Consider the following 18,252-nt stretch of genomic DNA (forward strand, 5'->3'; position numbering starts at 1 on the left):
GCGCACCTCGCCAGACAAGCAGGACAGAAAGCGCGGGAACTGCCCTCAGGTCCCCGCAGACGCCCCGCCTGATTAATTGAGCGAATTAGAGCTGCGCCGCCAAAACCTCAGAGGGCCGGGCCCAAACCCCAAACCTGCGCCTCCCGGAGCTTTTTATCAAAAGGGGGTCGGGACACTGTCGGGCCTGGGGTCTGGACAGGAGGCGCGGCGCAGAGCCCACGCCGCCTGCAGGGCACCGGGAGCGGCCTGGCACAGTCCCCTGCCCTACACCCCGCCCTGCCCCGCCCCCTGCTCCTGGCCCGGCCCCCCTCCCCTCCCCGCCGCTCCAGGAGTAGGCCCCGCCCCACGGCCCACGGTCTCCGCCCCCGACGGCCCAGGCCCCGCCTCCTGGCCCGGCGTCTCCCGGCGCCAGCTCCAGTCCTGGAGCCGCAGGCCCCGCCCCGCCCCGCCCCTGTGCGCGCTCAGCTCGGCAGCCGGCGGGACGCGGCGGTGGTGCTGCCCTCGCTCCTTTGTGCTCGGACGGCGGCGGCGACCTCTCGGGTCCTGACTGGCGCGTCTTCTCTGCTCGCCAGCCCGCGCTCTCCGGTGACGGACCATGTCGGCGGCGGGAGCGGGCGCGGGCGTGGAGGCGGGCTTCTCCAGCGAGGAGCTGCTGTCGCTCCGTTTCCCGCTGCACCGCGCCTGCCGCGACGGGGACCTGGCCGCGCTCTGCTCGCTGCTGCAGCACACGCCGCGTGCCCACCTGGCCGCCGAGGACTCCTTCTACGGCTGGACGCCCGTGCACTGGGCCGCGCACTTCGGCAAGGTGGGCGCGGGCGCTTTAAGGCGCCATCTTCCGCGGTTTTGCCCTGGGGTGTCGGAGAAGGCGGGGGCCGAGGCGTGGGGGGCGCGGGGCGTGTCGGGAACGCGGGGCGCCAGCTGGGTCGGCCGCCAAGGCGCCCCGAGGGGCCGGGGCGCATGTGCGGCGGCGCGGACCGTCTGGGCCCCGAGGGGCGCGCGGGGAGTGCCGGGAGCGCGGGCGGAAGCGGGCCCTGCGGCGGCGGCGGCGGCGGCGGCCCCGGCACCCGGAGGGGCCCGGGGCGCATGTGCGGCGGCGCAAGCTTCGAACGCGGGTGGCTTCCCGGAGGCGCCGCCCGGGCGGGTGAGGGCTCCTCGCCGCCGGCGGTGCTGAGGGCCGGGCCTCCCGCGGCGGCCGGCTCGGGTCGAAGTGCGGAGACGCGGTCTGCGGGGCGGCGCGCGAGAGTCCGGAGCCTCTCTGAGGAAAACCTCTGTGAGGAAGGCCGCGGGGCCTCCTGACGCTCCTCCGACGGGGACGCCCGGGCGGGAGGCCGCCGCGGCCCGAAGGTCGCGTTAGAGGGTTTCCGTGGTCAGCCCGTCGGCGCCCCCCGACGGCTGGGTCGGGGGAAGGTGACGCTCGGACCGAGCTGCTGGGGGCTTCCGTGTGGAATGTCGTCCGTGCGCCGGGGACTCGGCTCGCCCGGCTTAGGCGAACCTGTGCTGTTGGAAGTGTCACGAGATTGGAAGGGCACCGTGCTGCCCTGATTGCTGACGAGCTGCGGCAGCGTTTTCCTCATCCGTGCGGTGAAGGAGGTTATTCGCTGGGAGAGGTGGCCGCAGAGGCGGGGTGCACGTGCTGTTGTCCAGAGTGGCTTTCGTGACGAAGACGTGGAGACCCTCGTTCGGGGCCTTCTGACGGCGTTTTCGCCCTGACAGGGTGGGGTTGGGTTGAAGTCAGGAACCGCTTTTGCGGAGACCCAGGCAGGATGATGGTGAAACGTGTTCCCGTCTTGGGGTGAGATGGTTGTGTTGTGGTTAGTTACCTTTTCGCACCTGACGCGGCCGCTTCGCTTTGCTCGAGGTGCTGCGTTCACAGTACAGGGAGAACTTCGGGGACGCGGGGGCCGAGCGCGCTCGCAAAGTGAAGCCAGGTTTACGTTGGCGAAGGGAGTGAGAGGGAGTCGGGACGGCAGGGGTGAGAGGCCGGCCGCCTGCGCCCTCGGGGGCCCGGCGCCGAGAGCGAGCGCCCTTGGGGAAGCAGCCTCGACGCCCAAAACGGAAGGCGCCCTCCTTGCCGCCCTTCGCCCTCTGCCCTTGAACGCAGGCTTCCAGGCTGAGGGGTGATCTCCCCGCCGAGGGCGCCGCGTGCACTTTTACAGGAAGCTGTAGGTGACGCTCAAAGCGTTGCTTCCCAGCACCGCTTGCGCCTTTGTGTTTTGGGGACAGGCGCCCTTGTAAGAGGCACCGCTTTCTGGGAGACGGCTCCCCTCGGGATTCCGATCCTCCCAGCCCTGGTTGAGAAGGACGCCCAGTAGGACCATCCGGTACGTCGGCCTCGTGACAGGTGGTTACTTAGGCTGTCTCCCGGGCCGAGGCTGCTTCGGGCATCTCTGGGGAGTAACAGTAGCCCAGAGCGCTTAGAGCGGTCGATTTCACGCCTGCGTATTTTACGGTAAGAATGCACGGGGTCTCTGCTGCCGTAGGACGCGAGCGGTAGGTGAACCCCGGAGACCGGAAGCTGCAGCCAGAGGCATTTCCTTCAGGGCGTGCAGTCGGCTTTAATCACGGTGAGCGCAGAGTCTGGGATACCGAAGGGGCCGCAGAAAGTATCGTCCAGTCTGTGCGAAAAGGCTGTTGGGGCCGCACTCCTGCCCGGAGGCTCCCGGTCCTGTGCCCCTGCGCCCTGCCCACAGCTTCCGTCCGCCTGCGGGCCTGGACGCGTTCGCTGTGCTCGGCCCGTGCGGAGCCAGCCGAGCGAGCGTTCCGCGCGCCGTGAACCCCTCCCAGCCCTCGGGCCGCGTTCCTAGAGACGTGCCAGCTGTGCACAAGGGTCCTAACCTCCTTATGAGGCTTGTTCGCTCCCAGAGGACTGACGTCATTCAGGAACTCTGGTGACGCCATGCCTTTACAAGCTGTCGCCTTGAACGGTATCTTTACAAAATTCCAAACCGGGTTTTCCACATCCAGCCCACAGGTAACGAGCGTTAAGTCCAGGGAGCTCTCAGCTGATGTGAAGACTAACCGCGTCTGGCGCACCAGGCGATTTTCATCCTTGGTTCGTTTCTGTTGGGCGTGAGCCCTGCTCATCTTATCACTAGCATGGGCCGTCACGTTTCGCTCAGTACATGGATGAAGGCGATAGATAAAAATATACCGAAGTGGTACCTCTTTATCAGCCATTACCCTCAGATTCAGACTCCTGGAGGACAGGTCGCGTTTTAAAAATCAGTGTGCCGCCAACGGTGAGCATTCGTCTCACAACGTTGATGGCAGCGATGCGTCCTTTACAGGGAAAGGCTTAAATGGCTGGAAGAGGATAAGAGACGTGGGGTGAGACCCGAGTGTAGCTGCTCTTCGCTCGAGGTCTGTTCTCAGGAGGAGAACTGCTGGCAGTGAGAGCTTGCTCGCTAGCTGCGCTGTGCTTCGGGAGGGAGGCGGGACCCGAGGACACGCTGGGACCCGAGGACACGCTGGGCGGAGCAGTGTACACCTGTGAGGACAGCAGGCCTTCTCCCGCCGCGCTTGGCACACGGGAGGCGCTTGCTAAGTATTTGTTGAGTGCGCTGGTCCTTCTTCCAGAAGCTAGTATGGTACCGACGCCTGGCTGCAAAGTCTCGTCCTGACTCCTGTGCCTTCGCGGTTTAGTCACCTGCTAGGGCAGAGCTCAGCTGCGCTCTAGGCCTTTTTCTCTTCGCTGGGGCAGGGGACGGGTTCTGTGCAAACAGTGTGACAAGACGAAGCGCTGCCCTCTCACGCGCTCCACACATCTTTTCCCTAAGGAGCTCATCTGGAGCTGGGCCTCCATCGAGTATTCAGCCAGTGCGGCCAGTGCAGGCTGCGGAGAGTCGTCTTTGACCGAGAAGGGTTTACCGACCCATCACTTCAACACCTTTCTTCTTTAGAATAGCGCGTGCAAGTGGCAAAGCTTAATTCTGACAAAAGTCTGTGAATGTGCAATCTAGTCTTTTCTGACTTTGGCTTTTTTAAACACTGGGGTAGAGTTGATTTACAATATTATATTGATTTGGGCTTTTTCAGTTGTAGGAAAAACAAAATATTGAAACTTGTATAGTGTCAGTTGTTTCGACTTTCTCTTCCTGTGTACCAGCTTTCTTTTACAAGGACGAGGGAAAATGCTCTTTTAAATAAGCCTTTTAACTTTTGTATGATACTGGGAAGGAATGACTTAAGTCTGTTTTCTTAAACAGAAAACACAGTTTCACAAAAGATGCCACTGGCCTCCATCACAGAATGTCGCTCATCTGTGTAACGTTCGACGCTGTACTGACGCTCATGCCTCTTTCCTCCCCCCCCGCTGCTCTCCAAGTTGGAGTGCTTAGTACAGTTGGTGGGAGCCGGCGCCACGCTGGATGTCTCCACCTCCCGTTACGCACAGACCCCAGCCCACATCGCCGCTTTCGGGGGACATCCTCAGTGCCTCGTCTGGTTGATCCAAGCAGGAGCCAGCATTAACAAACCGGTAAGGGAGTGCCCGTGATGGCCGGGGCTGGTGTTTGTTTTCTTCTTCCAGTTCTAATTACACGGTGTTGAGTTTTCAATTGAGGCGTTAATTAGAGTTTGATATCTTTACCTGTGGGCCAACTGGAACTTACGTTTATGAAGTTCTTTGTGGGTAATCGGCCTGTCACATAGCAATGCCTTGTGTTCAGAGTGCCTTCGCCTGTTACGTGACTTACTGTGCCCCACAGTGAGTTGCCCAAGGTCACAGCTGGCGATTGAAGGAGCCTGGCCTTGAGCCTCGGTTTCCCGGCCCCTGTGCTCACAGCTGCCTTAGCTCCGTTTCCACAGATAACTGTGAGAACACATGTGTTCCAGCAAGAGAATGGCAGTTTCGTCATCTGCAGTCATCTGTGTGGTTCAGGTAGCATCAGCAGGTTGACCAGCACGAGTTGTCGCTTCAGGTGCGGGTTGGGATTGATGACCAGACGCAGAGAAGCAGCCAGGTGTCCTGTAGGAAGTGACTCCTGGACACCAAATTGAGGAAAGGTGTTTCAGCAGTGGTTTAAAACCAGGGTCAGTGAGAAGGCGGGGAATGAGGGATAAGGGGGCAGTTTGTTCTCTTTAAGAGACTGGGTGGGAAGGGCGCGGGAGGAGGACCCTGGATTTTAGGCCTGTTCCTGTTACTAAGCTGCCAGCTGGATGTGGGACGGCTCTTTGGGTCCCTCCACTCTTCCTTCTTTCACGCGTGCTCCTCCACTGATCTGTTGCTTTGGTCCGTGAACTCAGGAGTTACAAGTGGGCGACTCTGTACCACTGTGGTGCTAGGCGTCGCCCGTCCCCACTAGTCCCCTTCCTGCTCGGGGATTCTCCCCGCCGCCCCCTCTTTTCTCCTGGTAGAAGGGGCACGGCTGCTTCCTCGTCTGTCTGGCCTTGGACAAGTGGTTTGCTGGTTGTAACTCAGTCTCCCTGTCCGTAAAGTACGGATAGCCCGTGAGTAGCAGTAGTTAATATTCAGTATTCATGTGGAGTTTTAAGTATAAATTTTCTATATGATGATTTTCATTAAATTGTTACGTAACATTTAGAGAGATCTAAAGAAATTGTCTAACGCTGCTTTTCAAATCTTTTTAAACCCAGGAGCCCCCTTTTCATGTAATGATTTCTAGCAGCTCGTATTTCCCACAGGTGACAGGTTTGAGACTCTCCTTCCCCAGCCGCTCTCGACAGCACCACGTGGAAATCCCTCCTCAACTCTGCCCCCAGGGCAAGAGTCCCCAGATCCTTCTCCTTACAGCTCTCCTCTTGTGTTGAAACAGCCCACCAGGCTCGGCATCCCCGCGTCCTCTCATGTACGAGGGTATCGCTTGGGTTTCTTAAGTGTCTTGGCACCGCTCCCGGAAGGGCCTTGGTTGGCTGTGGGCTCAAGTGCGGAGCTTCGGCCCGTCCGAATCTCGGCTGTCGGTTTGCACTGCTGCGACAGGCACCCAGTGACCCTGAGGCCCCAGTAGGCTTTCTGTTGGCTCATCTCAAGGTAGACAGTTTTTCTCATTTCCCACATAAACTTATGCAGCTAGATGCAGGTTTTTCTTATTCTTTGCGTGCCTATAATTTTTTGAACCTTAGCGTACCTTTTCCTCCTTTTGGCATGTTAGTTTCTTACCATTCTAAGTTCCTTTTCCTCACGTTTAATAGAGACTTTCTCTGCCATATCTAAGGTTGGCATGAGGGGTTACTGAAGCTCACATGTGCTGTCTGGAGGCTCAGTGTTCTAAGTTTACCCAAAGAGGAAGTGAAGTTAGTTTTTAAGTGGTTTATTTTTGTAAGTCCATAGTGGCTACCCATGGGTGTCACTTTTTGTAAGTCATCTCTTTAATACCCCTTCTAGAATGGTGCTGGCATTTGATATTGCCTTTAGTTTCTTGTAACTAGATTAGAAGTAAGATTTTTTTAATTAAAATTCAAGGTGACTTGTCCGTCTTCGGATTTCTGGCACCTCTCCCACTGTCCTTTATGACTCAGAGTTTGCCAGCAATAGTTCTAGAATCATATTACAGACTATTTGGTATTTTTGAAAGATGACTGGTCTGAACTTGAGATGTGAGTAACCTTAAAATGGCTCTTTACTCTCATTCTCTTGGTTGCAGTTTTCTTTAAATCGTGTTTATTCTGCCCTTCCCAGCTTCAATAGTCTCGTATAACACAAAACAGGAACAGGGTAGTTGTGCTTTTTTCTCTGGCATCTATTGCTATCCCACCCTGTTCTCGAAATAGTATAGAAAACCTTTTCCTTCTTGTACCAAAGATAGCTTTTAAAATCCTTTTTAGTTTCCTTGAGTTTTTGTGGTGTTTGGCGAAATCTCACCTAAACCTTAGCTCTACTTTCCCTGGCAATGCGTGTACGTAATGTTTATTTGTCCTCATTGTGTACCTCCTCTCTCCCTTCCCTCCCCTTTTCAGACAATAGGGTAGGTTTTTCTTGTGTTTTTTAAGTCTGATTTCACTAGCTAGTTCCCCGTATAGCATCATGATTTTGTTTCTTTCTTCAAAATTGGGACTATTCTCTTTGGAACTTTACATCACTTTTGAGCTTATGCATAACTTTTCCCTCCAGTAAGCGGTTGAGTCTTTCATACTATATTTTTCTGTGAAATGCTCTACCGCTGCTTCTTTCTAGTTTAGTCCTCACCTCAGTTTTCCCCCCGTGAGTTAATATTTCCAAGTGCCATGCACTGTGCACCATTGCCCCACTCCTGCTTTATGTCTTTATCCCTTAATTATGTGTAGTTTTCTGCTGCCAAGTTCGTATTCAGTGATGATGGGATGTGAGTGATTCAGGAACTGTTGCTGCTTAGTCAGTTGGCATTTCTGAGGCAGAAAGTCCTAAATCAGTTTTTCTGATGGAAACGACTTCCTTCTCTTAATCGCTGTATCTTTCTTTACCTTTTTTTTTTTTTTTTTTTACCTGAGAGCCTGTGAATGAAATGGTGTTTCACAATTTTTTTTGGTCCATCCATACAGTGTAAAGTAATTCTTTTTTTTTTTTTTTTTTTTTTCTGATTCCTGTATGAGTCTTCAGAGTCATTTCCCCAAGTCTGCTCATTTCCTATGCTTCCTTCAACATTGTTTCCTGAAGGGTCAGTCAGGTTCTAATGCATCCTTTCTAAAAGTCCTTGAACAAAGTCCCCCATCACAGACAGCCTGAGTTGTATACAGAGCCGCCTGTGTTTGACCCTATGTTCTCCTTTCCCATTTTTTTCTTGACCCTTTAACCTTAGCTGTCTTGTCTAAAGTGTAGTCCTAATTCAGGCTCGAGATAAAATAGTCCAGGGGAGGCACTGGTGTGTCTCGACTCAGGCTCTCCTGTGGGTGGACCAGACCAGACGTTAGCTGTTAGGCCTTGATTACTATTTTTTGGTCTGAGGATAATAATTTTGGGTGTTACATGCATCTGTGCTGTGATCCATCATAAAAATTATTTCAAAATTGCCACCTAGAGTGTACGTGCTGTCATGGTTGGAGAGGCCCCATGATTTTTTTGTTCTTGACCTAAGAATTCAGGGGAACGTGCTCCTTCCTTGGTCTGCTTTGATTTTCTCTTCACGTCTACACTTCTTTGTGTTCTGCTTCGGATTCGACTCACCTTATTCTATTTCAGAGGAATGAGACGGTACGTGGCCTTCGTTAATTACTTTAGAATGTGGAAGTCTTGTATGGATCTGAATGCTTTCCTTCTTGTTGTTTCAGGACTGTGAGGGCGAGACTCCTATTCACAAGGCGGCTCGCTCTGGGAGCCTGGACTGCATTAATGCCCTGGTGGCTAACGGGGCTCATGCCGAGTAAGCATCTTCATTTATTCTTGCCAACCAGAGATGTGGTCAAGGGTGTCGTGTTTAGAGACAGGATTTAGAGCAAGCAAAAGTTCTGAGCTTTGTTCTCAAGAGTTTTGCTTTTTAGATCAGTTGGCGTCAGTGAGCAAGGTGTTGTGTGAGTTGAGTTGACCACTGGCAGAAGGGGCTGAATCCCAGCAGCCTCAGCGTTCTTGCCGTGAGAGAGAGAGCACATTAGGGTGGAAGGAACAGTTAACTCATTAAATTTGGAGCCTGGCATTGTTGACTGTACCATTGACTAGTTGTGTCCCTGTGGGCAAGTCTACAAACTTTGCCAAGTTTTAATTTCAGAATGAGTGCCTCGAATTGGATTAGAATATCTTTTCAGGCCTCTCTGGCTCAAAAAAATTCTTGCAGACAGCTAGCTTTTCTTAATTTTGCTAAAAAGATGGTTTCCTCACCTTTTAGCAGATATGAGAACATCTTATGTTTTAAAACCTATTATGATTCTTTAATGATTTTATAATTCCTTGTAAAATGGAACTGTACACATTAAAGACTTAAAAACTCACTCTGAGTTTTTGATACTGATGGCATTATTTTAGAATATCCTTGTTTTAGCCCAGTTTACATCAACTGGCTTATTTCTAGCTTGAGAGAACAGTATTAACATTTAAGTGTATTAATTTTAAAATGTGATCTTGTATGCAAATCATTAGCTAGCCATGGCATTATACATTTATTTCAGTATTTAATTCATTTGTATTAACTTTTTCTTAAAGATTCATTGTAAAAATTTTTCTTCTGCAGTTCACAGCATTAACAAAATGGATGCGGTTTTCACCCTTAAATATTGAGTGTAAGCTATAGAGCTGTAATAACCAAAATAACTATGATAATATCAGCTTTTTTGTTTTACCTTGAGTGTCTTGAATATTTCATAAAAATTAATTACAAACCACTTTATTCTGATTGGAAATGTGAAAATTTAGACTTTGGGAGAAATAAAACCCACAAAACTGACTTAGTTTAACCCTTTGGTTTCCACTTCATTGTTTTGACTCTGTATTATAATAAATATTGAAAACAGATCCTGGACAGCAGAACCATATAGGTTAATGAAAGGCCTGTCTGACACCAAGGGCTATCATTAGGCTCTTAGTATCTTAGCTTCTGTTTCATTAAGTATTATTATTAAGATTAGACATTAATTTGGGCTTGGATCATTTACTATGTAGCCATTTAGTGTTACAAATATGACCTGTGTTAACTGTTACATTGCAGGGAACCTTGTGACTTCATATGTAGTTATAATTTAAGGTAATGTAAAAACAATTGATAATATGAATATATATTACACAGTTTAGAAAACATCAAGATGATTCTCATTGCATTGCTTTAAAGCAAAGTTGTAGATGCAGTTTTCTTAGCTGTTTTTTAGATTTAAAACTTAAATCTTTAATTTTAATAACAGAAGCTTTGATTATAAAATACAGAGTCGTAAAATAATTGATTAAATTCCTTAATTGTCATTTATTGAAATAATGAATAATTAGAAGTTGATCTTTTCAGTGACTTATTTTTCTAAACAGTACTCTAATTGGTCCTGAGCATTTTATTACTAAGATGTTAGTTTTATTCATTTTAATGGATAGCTTAATCCTTTGAACCAATAAATATCTTTCTTGCACTATGTCCTTTTTTTAATAGGTGTCTTTTTAAAATGAGATCATTTTATTTACAATTCTGTCCTTGTTACAGGACCCTCGAGTGTCTCTTTCCCACCAAGTGTGACTGAGCATGGCCTCGAGTGCCAGTTTGTTTTTCCTTCTCAGTATAAGAGCCACTCCCTCAAGACCCTGCATATGGTGATTTCCCTTGACTGAACTTTCAGATATTTTTTAGAAGAAATATTTAGCCTGAGCCACCTAGCCAAAAGCAATTTTTAAAATTATATGTCTTTGGCCCGGAGATAGAGCACAAGTAATCATTATTTATTGCTATTGTATATGTGGTTATTTAGTTTTAACATCTAGATAAAATGTCAGTTTCGCCAGTAAGCTAAATTGTACATTGCTTTTTAATATCTATTCTGCACATTTTTATAGTTTAACACTTTTAGTCTACCAACAAATAATAGTTTGATTCCCCCAAATTATGGTACTTAGATCTCTTCTATTTGTTTCCTGTTATGTTGCTCATATGGTAAAGTGTAGTCCTAGCAAATAAAATGCCTTTTTCTTTTAAGGTCATCAAGGGGCACAGAATTAATTTACTTACTTGAAGTTAACTTATTTTGTTTCCAGTTCAAAGTGAGCCAGATTATTAATTTTAATATTACATGCTATAGTGTTTAGGAGTTGGTGGAAATTTTTCCTTTTTCCGTGACCAGATTAAAAGCTGTCTTGTATCAGTATTTTATCACACTTGGTGGTAATTAATAATTTTGTTGTTAATTCCTACTTTGCTTTTTATATATTTGCTACGTAAAGTGGCCAAAATCTGAAGTTGCTGCTTTCTTGGTCATGGGGTAGATAATGGTGAGGGCAAGTGTACCAGGCATCTGTGGCTAGAATCGTTTGTTACATAACCTACTTGTCAATGTAGGCTGCATCCGTAAGATAACGCATGTCAGCTGCTGTGCATCGTAGCACATTTTCTAGCACCACACGTGAGTATGTTGATGGAGTTTCTTTTTCTTCTCTTATTTTACATCTTGAGTTTTGGTGCCAAGTTTTCTTTTTCATGTGAGGTTTTGTTTCTCCTTAAATGATTGTCATTGTTACTTGCCACTGTTTACATCTAAAAATAAAAACACACAGGATTAAGTGTAAGTTCTGTGACCAGACTAAATGTTTGTATACTTTAAATGATCTAAACCTCTACAGATGCTTCTCACTCTCATTTTTTCTCAAGTAGGGAGTTTTCATTAAGTAAGTTAAACTGTCATCATCCTTAACTTTGCTTATATGGCAGTTCAGTTCTTCATTGCAGCCAGGATTTGAATGCTACTTGCTACACACAAAGGGTGTTTGATTGGAAGAAGGACATACAGTAACACGGAAAAGTTGTTGCCTTATTTTTCTTTTGGATGATCAAATAAGTGACAATATAAAACTAAGTTTTAATGTGATTTCAGAGAAGGACTCTTGAAAATTTGCTGTCTGCTGATAATTAAGACCACCTTTTTTGTGGCCAGTGAAGAGAAGCAAGAGAGCCTATTTGTGTTCCCACAGGCCAGCTGGGCACTGTTCTGTTCAGGTGACTTGGGGGCTCTAGTCATGCCAGTGGAAGATGAATGTAGCCTGCGTGGTGATTCAATCAAACATTTCCTCCCTGACTCCAAAAGATTGGCATCAATCCTGAATGTTTATGTGTTGCATTTACTTTTACAAAAGAAAAATTTATATATATATATATATATATATATATATATATATATATATATATATAAATAAATTTTTTTAAAAAGATCTTTTACAAACAACTTTTGTAAAGTACACATTTCTAGCCTTGAATTATCTTTCCTTTTAGTATTTTGGCACTGACTGATTTTGGTTATTTTTGTCTTTATTTTCTTGAGAGATGTAGTGGAGAATGTTTCCATATCAACCAGATATAAAAGTAGATTTTTTTTTTTGATGGCTCAGAGTAGAAATAAAGGGATTTAGTGGGATTTAGAGATTCAGAATTGCTTGCATCTAAGGCCAATTTGCTAGTCCATTTTAATACCACATTATACCAGGTGCCAGTGTTTAATTATGTTGTGGCAAAGTCCCATAGCTTTTTGTAGGAGAACATTTCTGTAGAAGCCATTGATTCTGTGGTAACCAGATCTTCCAATGGGTTACATATATTTTAACTTAACTATTTTCATCCCAAGAGGAACTTAACTATGATCATCAGATAGCTGGAGAAGCGTCTATGACCTTATATAAGCAAGTTCAGTGATTCACTCTGAAAAAGTCTTTCTTGCCTAATTTAGAAAATAGACACAGTTGGCTTTAGTAACAGAAGTCTTAAAATGTGATCATAATAGACTTTTTTGAATGTTGCAGAAAAAAGTATTTTGCTTAACTTTTAAAAATTCTTAATTGAAATGGAATTGGTTTAGTTGGGTCCATGTTTATGACCCACCTTTATTTGCTTACCCGTAGAGCTCTGTCTAGAAGCAAAATTTTCATTAGGGCAAATCGTGTGATGAGCATATTTAATATTAGTGTCGGAAGTTGTTTTGCAGCTTTTGCCCTTGGCAGACTTCATTAGACATTTATTCATGTTTGAAGTTTGTGGTTTCTTTTCATTTGTTCACCTATTTGCCCTTCAGAATAATAGTCCAACCATGAAATTTATTAGCAGTGTAACTCTGAATTAGTGGTTTCTGATCTTGGATCGTGTGCATTCCAGTCCTGACCTAGTGTTCCCTCCCTGACCTACTTGTCACTACACAGTCTTGTCTGATCTTGCAATTTCCTGGCTCTTTTTTCCTTTTATTAAACTGTTGCAGGCAAGGTGGAGGAATTACTTCCTGAGATAGCTGATGAAGTTCTGCCTGCTGGAAAGGAGCAGAGAGATGGCAGGCTGACAGTATTCTAGAGTTGTTGACAAATTCAGTTTAGAATTTTGATTGTTTTTCATAACAGCTTGAATAATATATAGGTTGTAATATTTGTTTAAGCACTGCTGTTATATAGTGCTTTCAAGTAAAACCAATGATTTCCAAATTCAGATGTCTTTTCCTTTGCTAAATTATAGTGGGAGCAGGTTAAATATTTCATCAGACTCTTTGAATGATGCTGTTATATTTTAATGTATGCAAACATAGCTGGAGTTCAGTTGCAACATAAAACTATTCTCAGTCATGTTGAACTTGAATTGAAAACTTGGCACCAAATTTATTCAAGTAGAAACTTTAAAAAATCGTTTCTTCCTATTGTTACCTGAAGAATATATTTAAGAAAGTCTTCATAATTACGTATTTAAAGAGTTTGGATACCAAAGGGTTAAAAATACACGTTTTCCTTTTACTGAAGAAATTTTAGATGTTTGTAATGTTTTGTCTGTACAAATGGACATTTAGTAATGTTTTTTTATCTTTTTTTTTTAATGATTCCATGTATTTGCTTATTTCCATCTAGGAATAGTTACTAATGTATTTGAGATACAGCATACCAAATTTTAAAGTAACCAGAATCGTGAGTTAATGGTTTTTAGTCCATACTGTTAAACTTTTGTTGAAATAACTGACATAATTAAATTGGCTTCATGCTAAAAATTACTGGAAGTAATTGAAAAGGCAGTGTTTTAGAGCAATAGCTCTTGGTCAAGGTGGTCACATGACAATGGCTTACGCTCAGTAAATGTGCTTCTGCACCTCATGTATGTATATGTATTTTTAATCAAAATGTTGCCTGCAAATATGTGATCCCTTATTATTTAAGTTTCCTGTTTTATGAACCATTGCCCGTTTTAAATCACACAGAAGATTCTGAATCTGTAAAAACTACACATGTCAATGTTTTACAGCTACGTAATTCGAATTGACTTGATTTTTTCAAGTAATCCTAGAAAGGGGGAGCATTCCATATAGAAACTGCTGAAACTGCCACAGGTGCTTCTCCGAAAACCTTACAGTTGTGGCATTGAATGTTCAGTATGGCTTCCTTTCTCCACTCGAGGCATACTGTTGAGGTATTTGTTGCGGTGATTGGTTTTAATGCTAATCTAGGAGTTCAGATATAGATTCTTTAGATTTGCATGCTTTGCTTACCCTAATTTATGATATCTACCTATTTACTTGTAAACTAACAATAGTTAAGTTGAGATCAGAATTTTAACAGAAATATTATTTATATAAAAACTGTGGTTATCTTTTATTGTCACATGGCATTAACAAAAAAGAAAACATCCTGAAGGTGATGTGACAACTCAGATTCTGAAAAGTATATTTCAGATACTTCCTGATCCGTGGTTTTGCAAATTAAAAAAAAAAAAGAAAAACTTATTAGAATGGCTTCTCATATTCTGATGTTGTGACACTATAAGTGGAAAATAGATGGGGGATTAGCTGGCAGCAGAGTGGAGTTTTGTTTTAAAGTTCTTTGGGGAGACATTCTTAGGTATAATAAGGCTTAACATTCTATTCAGAATTTTATTACAGAAAATATAGTATATGAGCCTTTATGTTTTAACTTTAGTAAAGTTTTTAAAAAGTTTATTTTGCCAGTTATTCAGCAGAATAAATAATTCACAGTAAATATTAATCTATGTCTTCCCATGTTTTCATATTGCAATTTTGAAAGAACACTAGGAACTCCTGGGAGAAAATGGGTAGCCTGCCCAAAGTGACTTTTCATAGTCTCGGGGAAGGTTGTCATAGCTTCCGTGACAAACTGTAGCAAGTTGATTTTTACTAGTCTAAGAACCTGATCGTGTCAACTTTTGAAGAAAGTCAGCTTTAAAACTTCAACAGACTAGACCCAATTTGGACATCCAGTTGACTGGTGTCTGATTTTTTAAAATCTCTGCCCATTTTCAAAGATTTTTCAAACGGATACCAGAGGGGACCAGAAAGGTGAACTGGAGCTTTTAGCTCACAGCACGTCCCCCATGGGGCTTTTTGCTGTGCGAAATAGACAGAGGTACATTTTAGATCAGGCGTCATCTGCCCAAGTGCAGTAAACCAAAGGCAGGAAATTCACGTGTGTGTTTTTTAAAGATTTAGTCTAAAAATATTGTGTACACTTTCATTAGTACCCCAATTTTCATGCAAAATACAGTTTTTGAGAGTAATTTTGAACAGTATCTTCCAGATACTGAAAATTTCCATTTGGACTAGTGTGTGAAGACCACAGTTCAGATTAACTTTGTCTTTAGCAGCCCCTCACTTGGGGTTGCTAGGAGTAGCCAGCAGTGAGTGCAGTGTGGCCATATCACACCCGCAGTGAATATCTCGGGATTGAAGAGTGAAGGCTTGACTCTTTAAAAAGTACTGTAACAGAAGAAAAGACCAAATTCAAATGTGAAATTATCATAGAACCTGTAAATCCTAAATCACATTCATGTACCCAGCTCCCATTGGATTTTAGGAACATCATGGAGGGTTGCTTAGGTTTAATATCTGCTTAAACTTGTAACACTAAATAGAGCTGAAGGCTTAATAAATTGATGATACATTTTAACCAGGATAACTGTTTCAACTCTTAAAACGTTAAAATTGAAATATGCTTAACAAATAGGAGAGCATATATTAAAAAATGCATTTAAAGACCTGAGCCTCTTTTGTTAAAGTGTTTTAAGAACTATACCGCTTAGTTATTCTTTATGCTGCTCTTCACCTAGAAACGCACGTGATTTTCAGCCTCTGTGAAATACGTTTGAAAACCCTTTCTACTTATTAAGTATTAAGAAGTGACTTGAGGAATTCAGACCTGTAAAGACAGTTTCCGCCCCATTTATATTAAGCACGTCGCCCAATTCAGTCCTAAGACACTTAGAACTTTTAACAGAAAACACTCAGATGGAGTAGGAATGATTATTTCTTCTGCATGCTCTCTCAAGGTCTTTTATTTTACATTCTTCTAAAGTTTACCTTTAAATATTCTCTTGATATTTAACATTTTGTGATTTAACAGATTTGGCAACTTTTAAAAAGTTATTTTTTTGTTTGAATTGAATAGTGCATAAAATTTCCAGAGAGACAGTTTTCAGGAACCCATAGGCATCTGTTATTTAGAGTAGGGGACTAGTCAGAAAAAGAAAGACAAACACCATGTGTTACCACTTATACGTGGAATCTAAAGTATGACACAAATGAACTTGTACGGAACAGGAACAGACCCACAGACACAGAGATCAGACTTGGGGTTGCCAAGAGCGAGGGGGAACGGGAGAGAAGGACTGGGAGTTCGGGGTCAGCAGTGGAAACTGTTACGTATAGAATGGATAAGCGACAGGGTCCTACCGTACAGCACAGGGAATCGTATGCAACACCCTGTGATGAAACATAACGGAAAAGAATATAAAAAAGAATGTGTGTGTCTGTATGTGTGTATATATATATGTATAACTGAATCACTTTGCTGTACAGCAGAAATTAACATTGTGAATCAACATACTTCTATAAAATAAAATTTTGTAAAAGAGTACAGGACTAGTTACCAGTATCATCTGTTGGTCAAATGTTACTCAGTTGGTCCAGCCCATTGTTTGTTTTTGTATGGCCCATGAACTAAGAACGATTTTTATGTTTTTAAAGGGTTGAACAAAAATCAAAAGGATAATATTTCATGACATGTAAAAATATATGAAATTCAGATTTCAGTGCCAGTAACTAAAGGTTTATTAGAACATAGCCAGTGCTGTGTTCACACATCATCTAAGGCTGCTTTCAGGCTACAACGAGAGAATGGAGACTGTGGCCTGTAGAGCTTAAAGTCCTTGCGGTCCAGCCCTTTACAGAAAAAGTGCCTGCCCCGGATTGGTGATCCCAGTCATTCCTTGCCACCCAGTTTTTGTGCACCCTACGCTTGCAGAGCCACTTGCAAGTTTTTAAATACGAGCAGAGCAGAATTAGCATGTTAAACTTCGGGTAAAGAAAGGAGGAATGAATGGGGGTACGTAGGAAAGGAGATGGGAAGGAAAGCATTTGGAGGTGGGAGAGGGAAGTGGGAGGTTCTGCTGTCCTGTACCAGAGTCAGGTATTAACGGATCTTTCTGCTTTAGAGGAACGTAAACACTATTAAACTGAAGGTTACATTCAGTCCTTAGTAACTGAGAAATAATATAGTTGAAGACTTCTGCAGTTTCACCAGAAGTGGAGAAGGGATACTGCATGTCCCTGTTTCTAATACTACTACTGTAGGGATAGTGCCAAGATTATAATCTCCCAGTTAATTTTTCCAGTTACCTTACGTCCCAGATTCTGATATCTGTCCCTACATTTTCTGGAATGTTTTGAACTCTCCTTTGGATCACTCTTTAGATCCCTCAGAGTTATATGAGGAACCAGTTGAAGTTCAGTTCGGCTTGTGATTGTTCTTACTTGCTTGGTCCACACATGAGGAGTACATAGCATGAGTTGACTCTAGTGACTGTTCTTTCGAGTTTTGAAGATAATACTTCACACCACCTGGAAATCTGACTGGCTTCGTCCAAGCCGAGTGATGTGCAAGTGTTGGGACCACTCGTGGTAGTGGGAGACAGGGCAGGAGACGCTGCCTGTTCTCTCAGGTGCAGGCAGGTGCTCCCACTCAGACATTTACAGTCTCCGTGGTCTCCGGATATTGGCACGCACTTGCTCTTTTTCTTTAAGGCTATATTTCCTTGGAAGAACAGTAAACTTGCTATTCTAACTCAGATTCAGTCTGCTGTTCAGTTTCTGAATTGAGAGTAAAGGAATTGAGTGTAGTTTGGATGTTCTTGTTTTCAGTGACTTAGAAAAGTTGGCGTGCTCCCTGAGCATCTCAGCTTTCTTCAGTGAACTGGCATTCAGGGTGGTAAATGCCTTTTTAAAAAATCTGTGTGCTGTTCTTTATTTTCTCATCCACTGAGGAGTAATCTTTATTGTCAGCGTTATTTGTCCTGATTTTAAGCAGCAGCTTCTCATTTCTGTATTCTTTAATTTTTGGAGAGCAAGTTCATATTTATCTATAGAAATGATCATTTTTTAAACTTTGCTTATATGTTCTGGGTCTTTGTCTTTTCAAATTGTGTAGAGTTAAATTTTTTTTTTAAATTTTATTGCGGCTACTTATTCTGTTCACATTCTTGATAGAGTAGACCTTTTTGGACCATTCACTCATGATGTCTTCTGAAAATGAAATACACCATTTAAAAAAATTATCCAGTTTTACACTTGCTTGAATGTTAAATTTCTATAATATGTTGATATTAGAAATCAAGTATGTGATCATTTTCTGTACACATAACTAATGTAATTCACTCTACCCAAACTTTGATATTTCCT

General features: G+C 44.2%; 1 protein-coding gene across 2 annotated transcripts in view; it reads left to right on the forward strand.

The window, feature by feature from the left end:
• Positions 1-595: 595 nt before the first annotated feature.
• Positions 596-18,252, forward strand: part of ANKRD10 (ankyrin repeat domain 10) — a gene marked incomplete at both ends in the record, with an annotated part of 32,044 nt that continues 14,387 nt past the window's right edge. For both annotated transcript variants that reach the window (XM_079721815.1, XM_079721816.1), the window contains 3 exons: positions 596-805; positions 4,325-4,477; positions 8,203-8,294. In XM_079721815.1, the coding sequence (XP_079577941.1) occupies positions 596-805; positions 4,325-4,477; positions 8,203-8,294 (455 nt within the window). The remainder of the gene's footprint in view (positions 806-4,324; positions 4,478-8,202; positions 8,295-18,252) is intronic.

This window comes from Hyperoodon ampullatus (genome assembly GCF_949752795.1).
Source record: "Hyperoodon ampullatus genome assembly, chromosome: 16".
NCBI lineage: Eukaryota > Metazoa > Chordata > Mammalia > Artiodactyla > Ziphiidae > Hyperoodon > Hyperoodon ampullatus.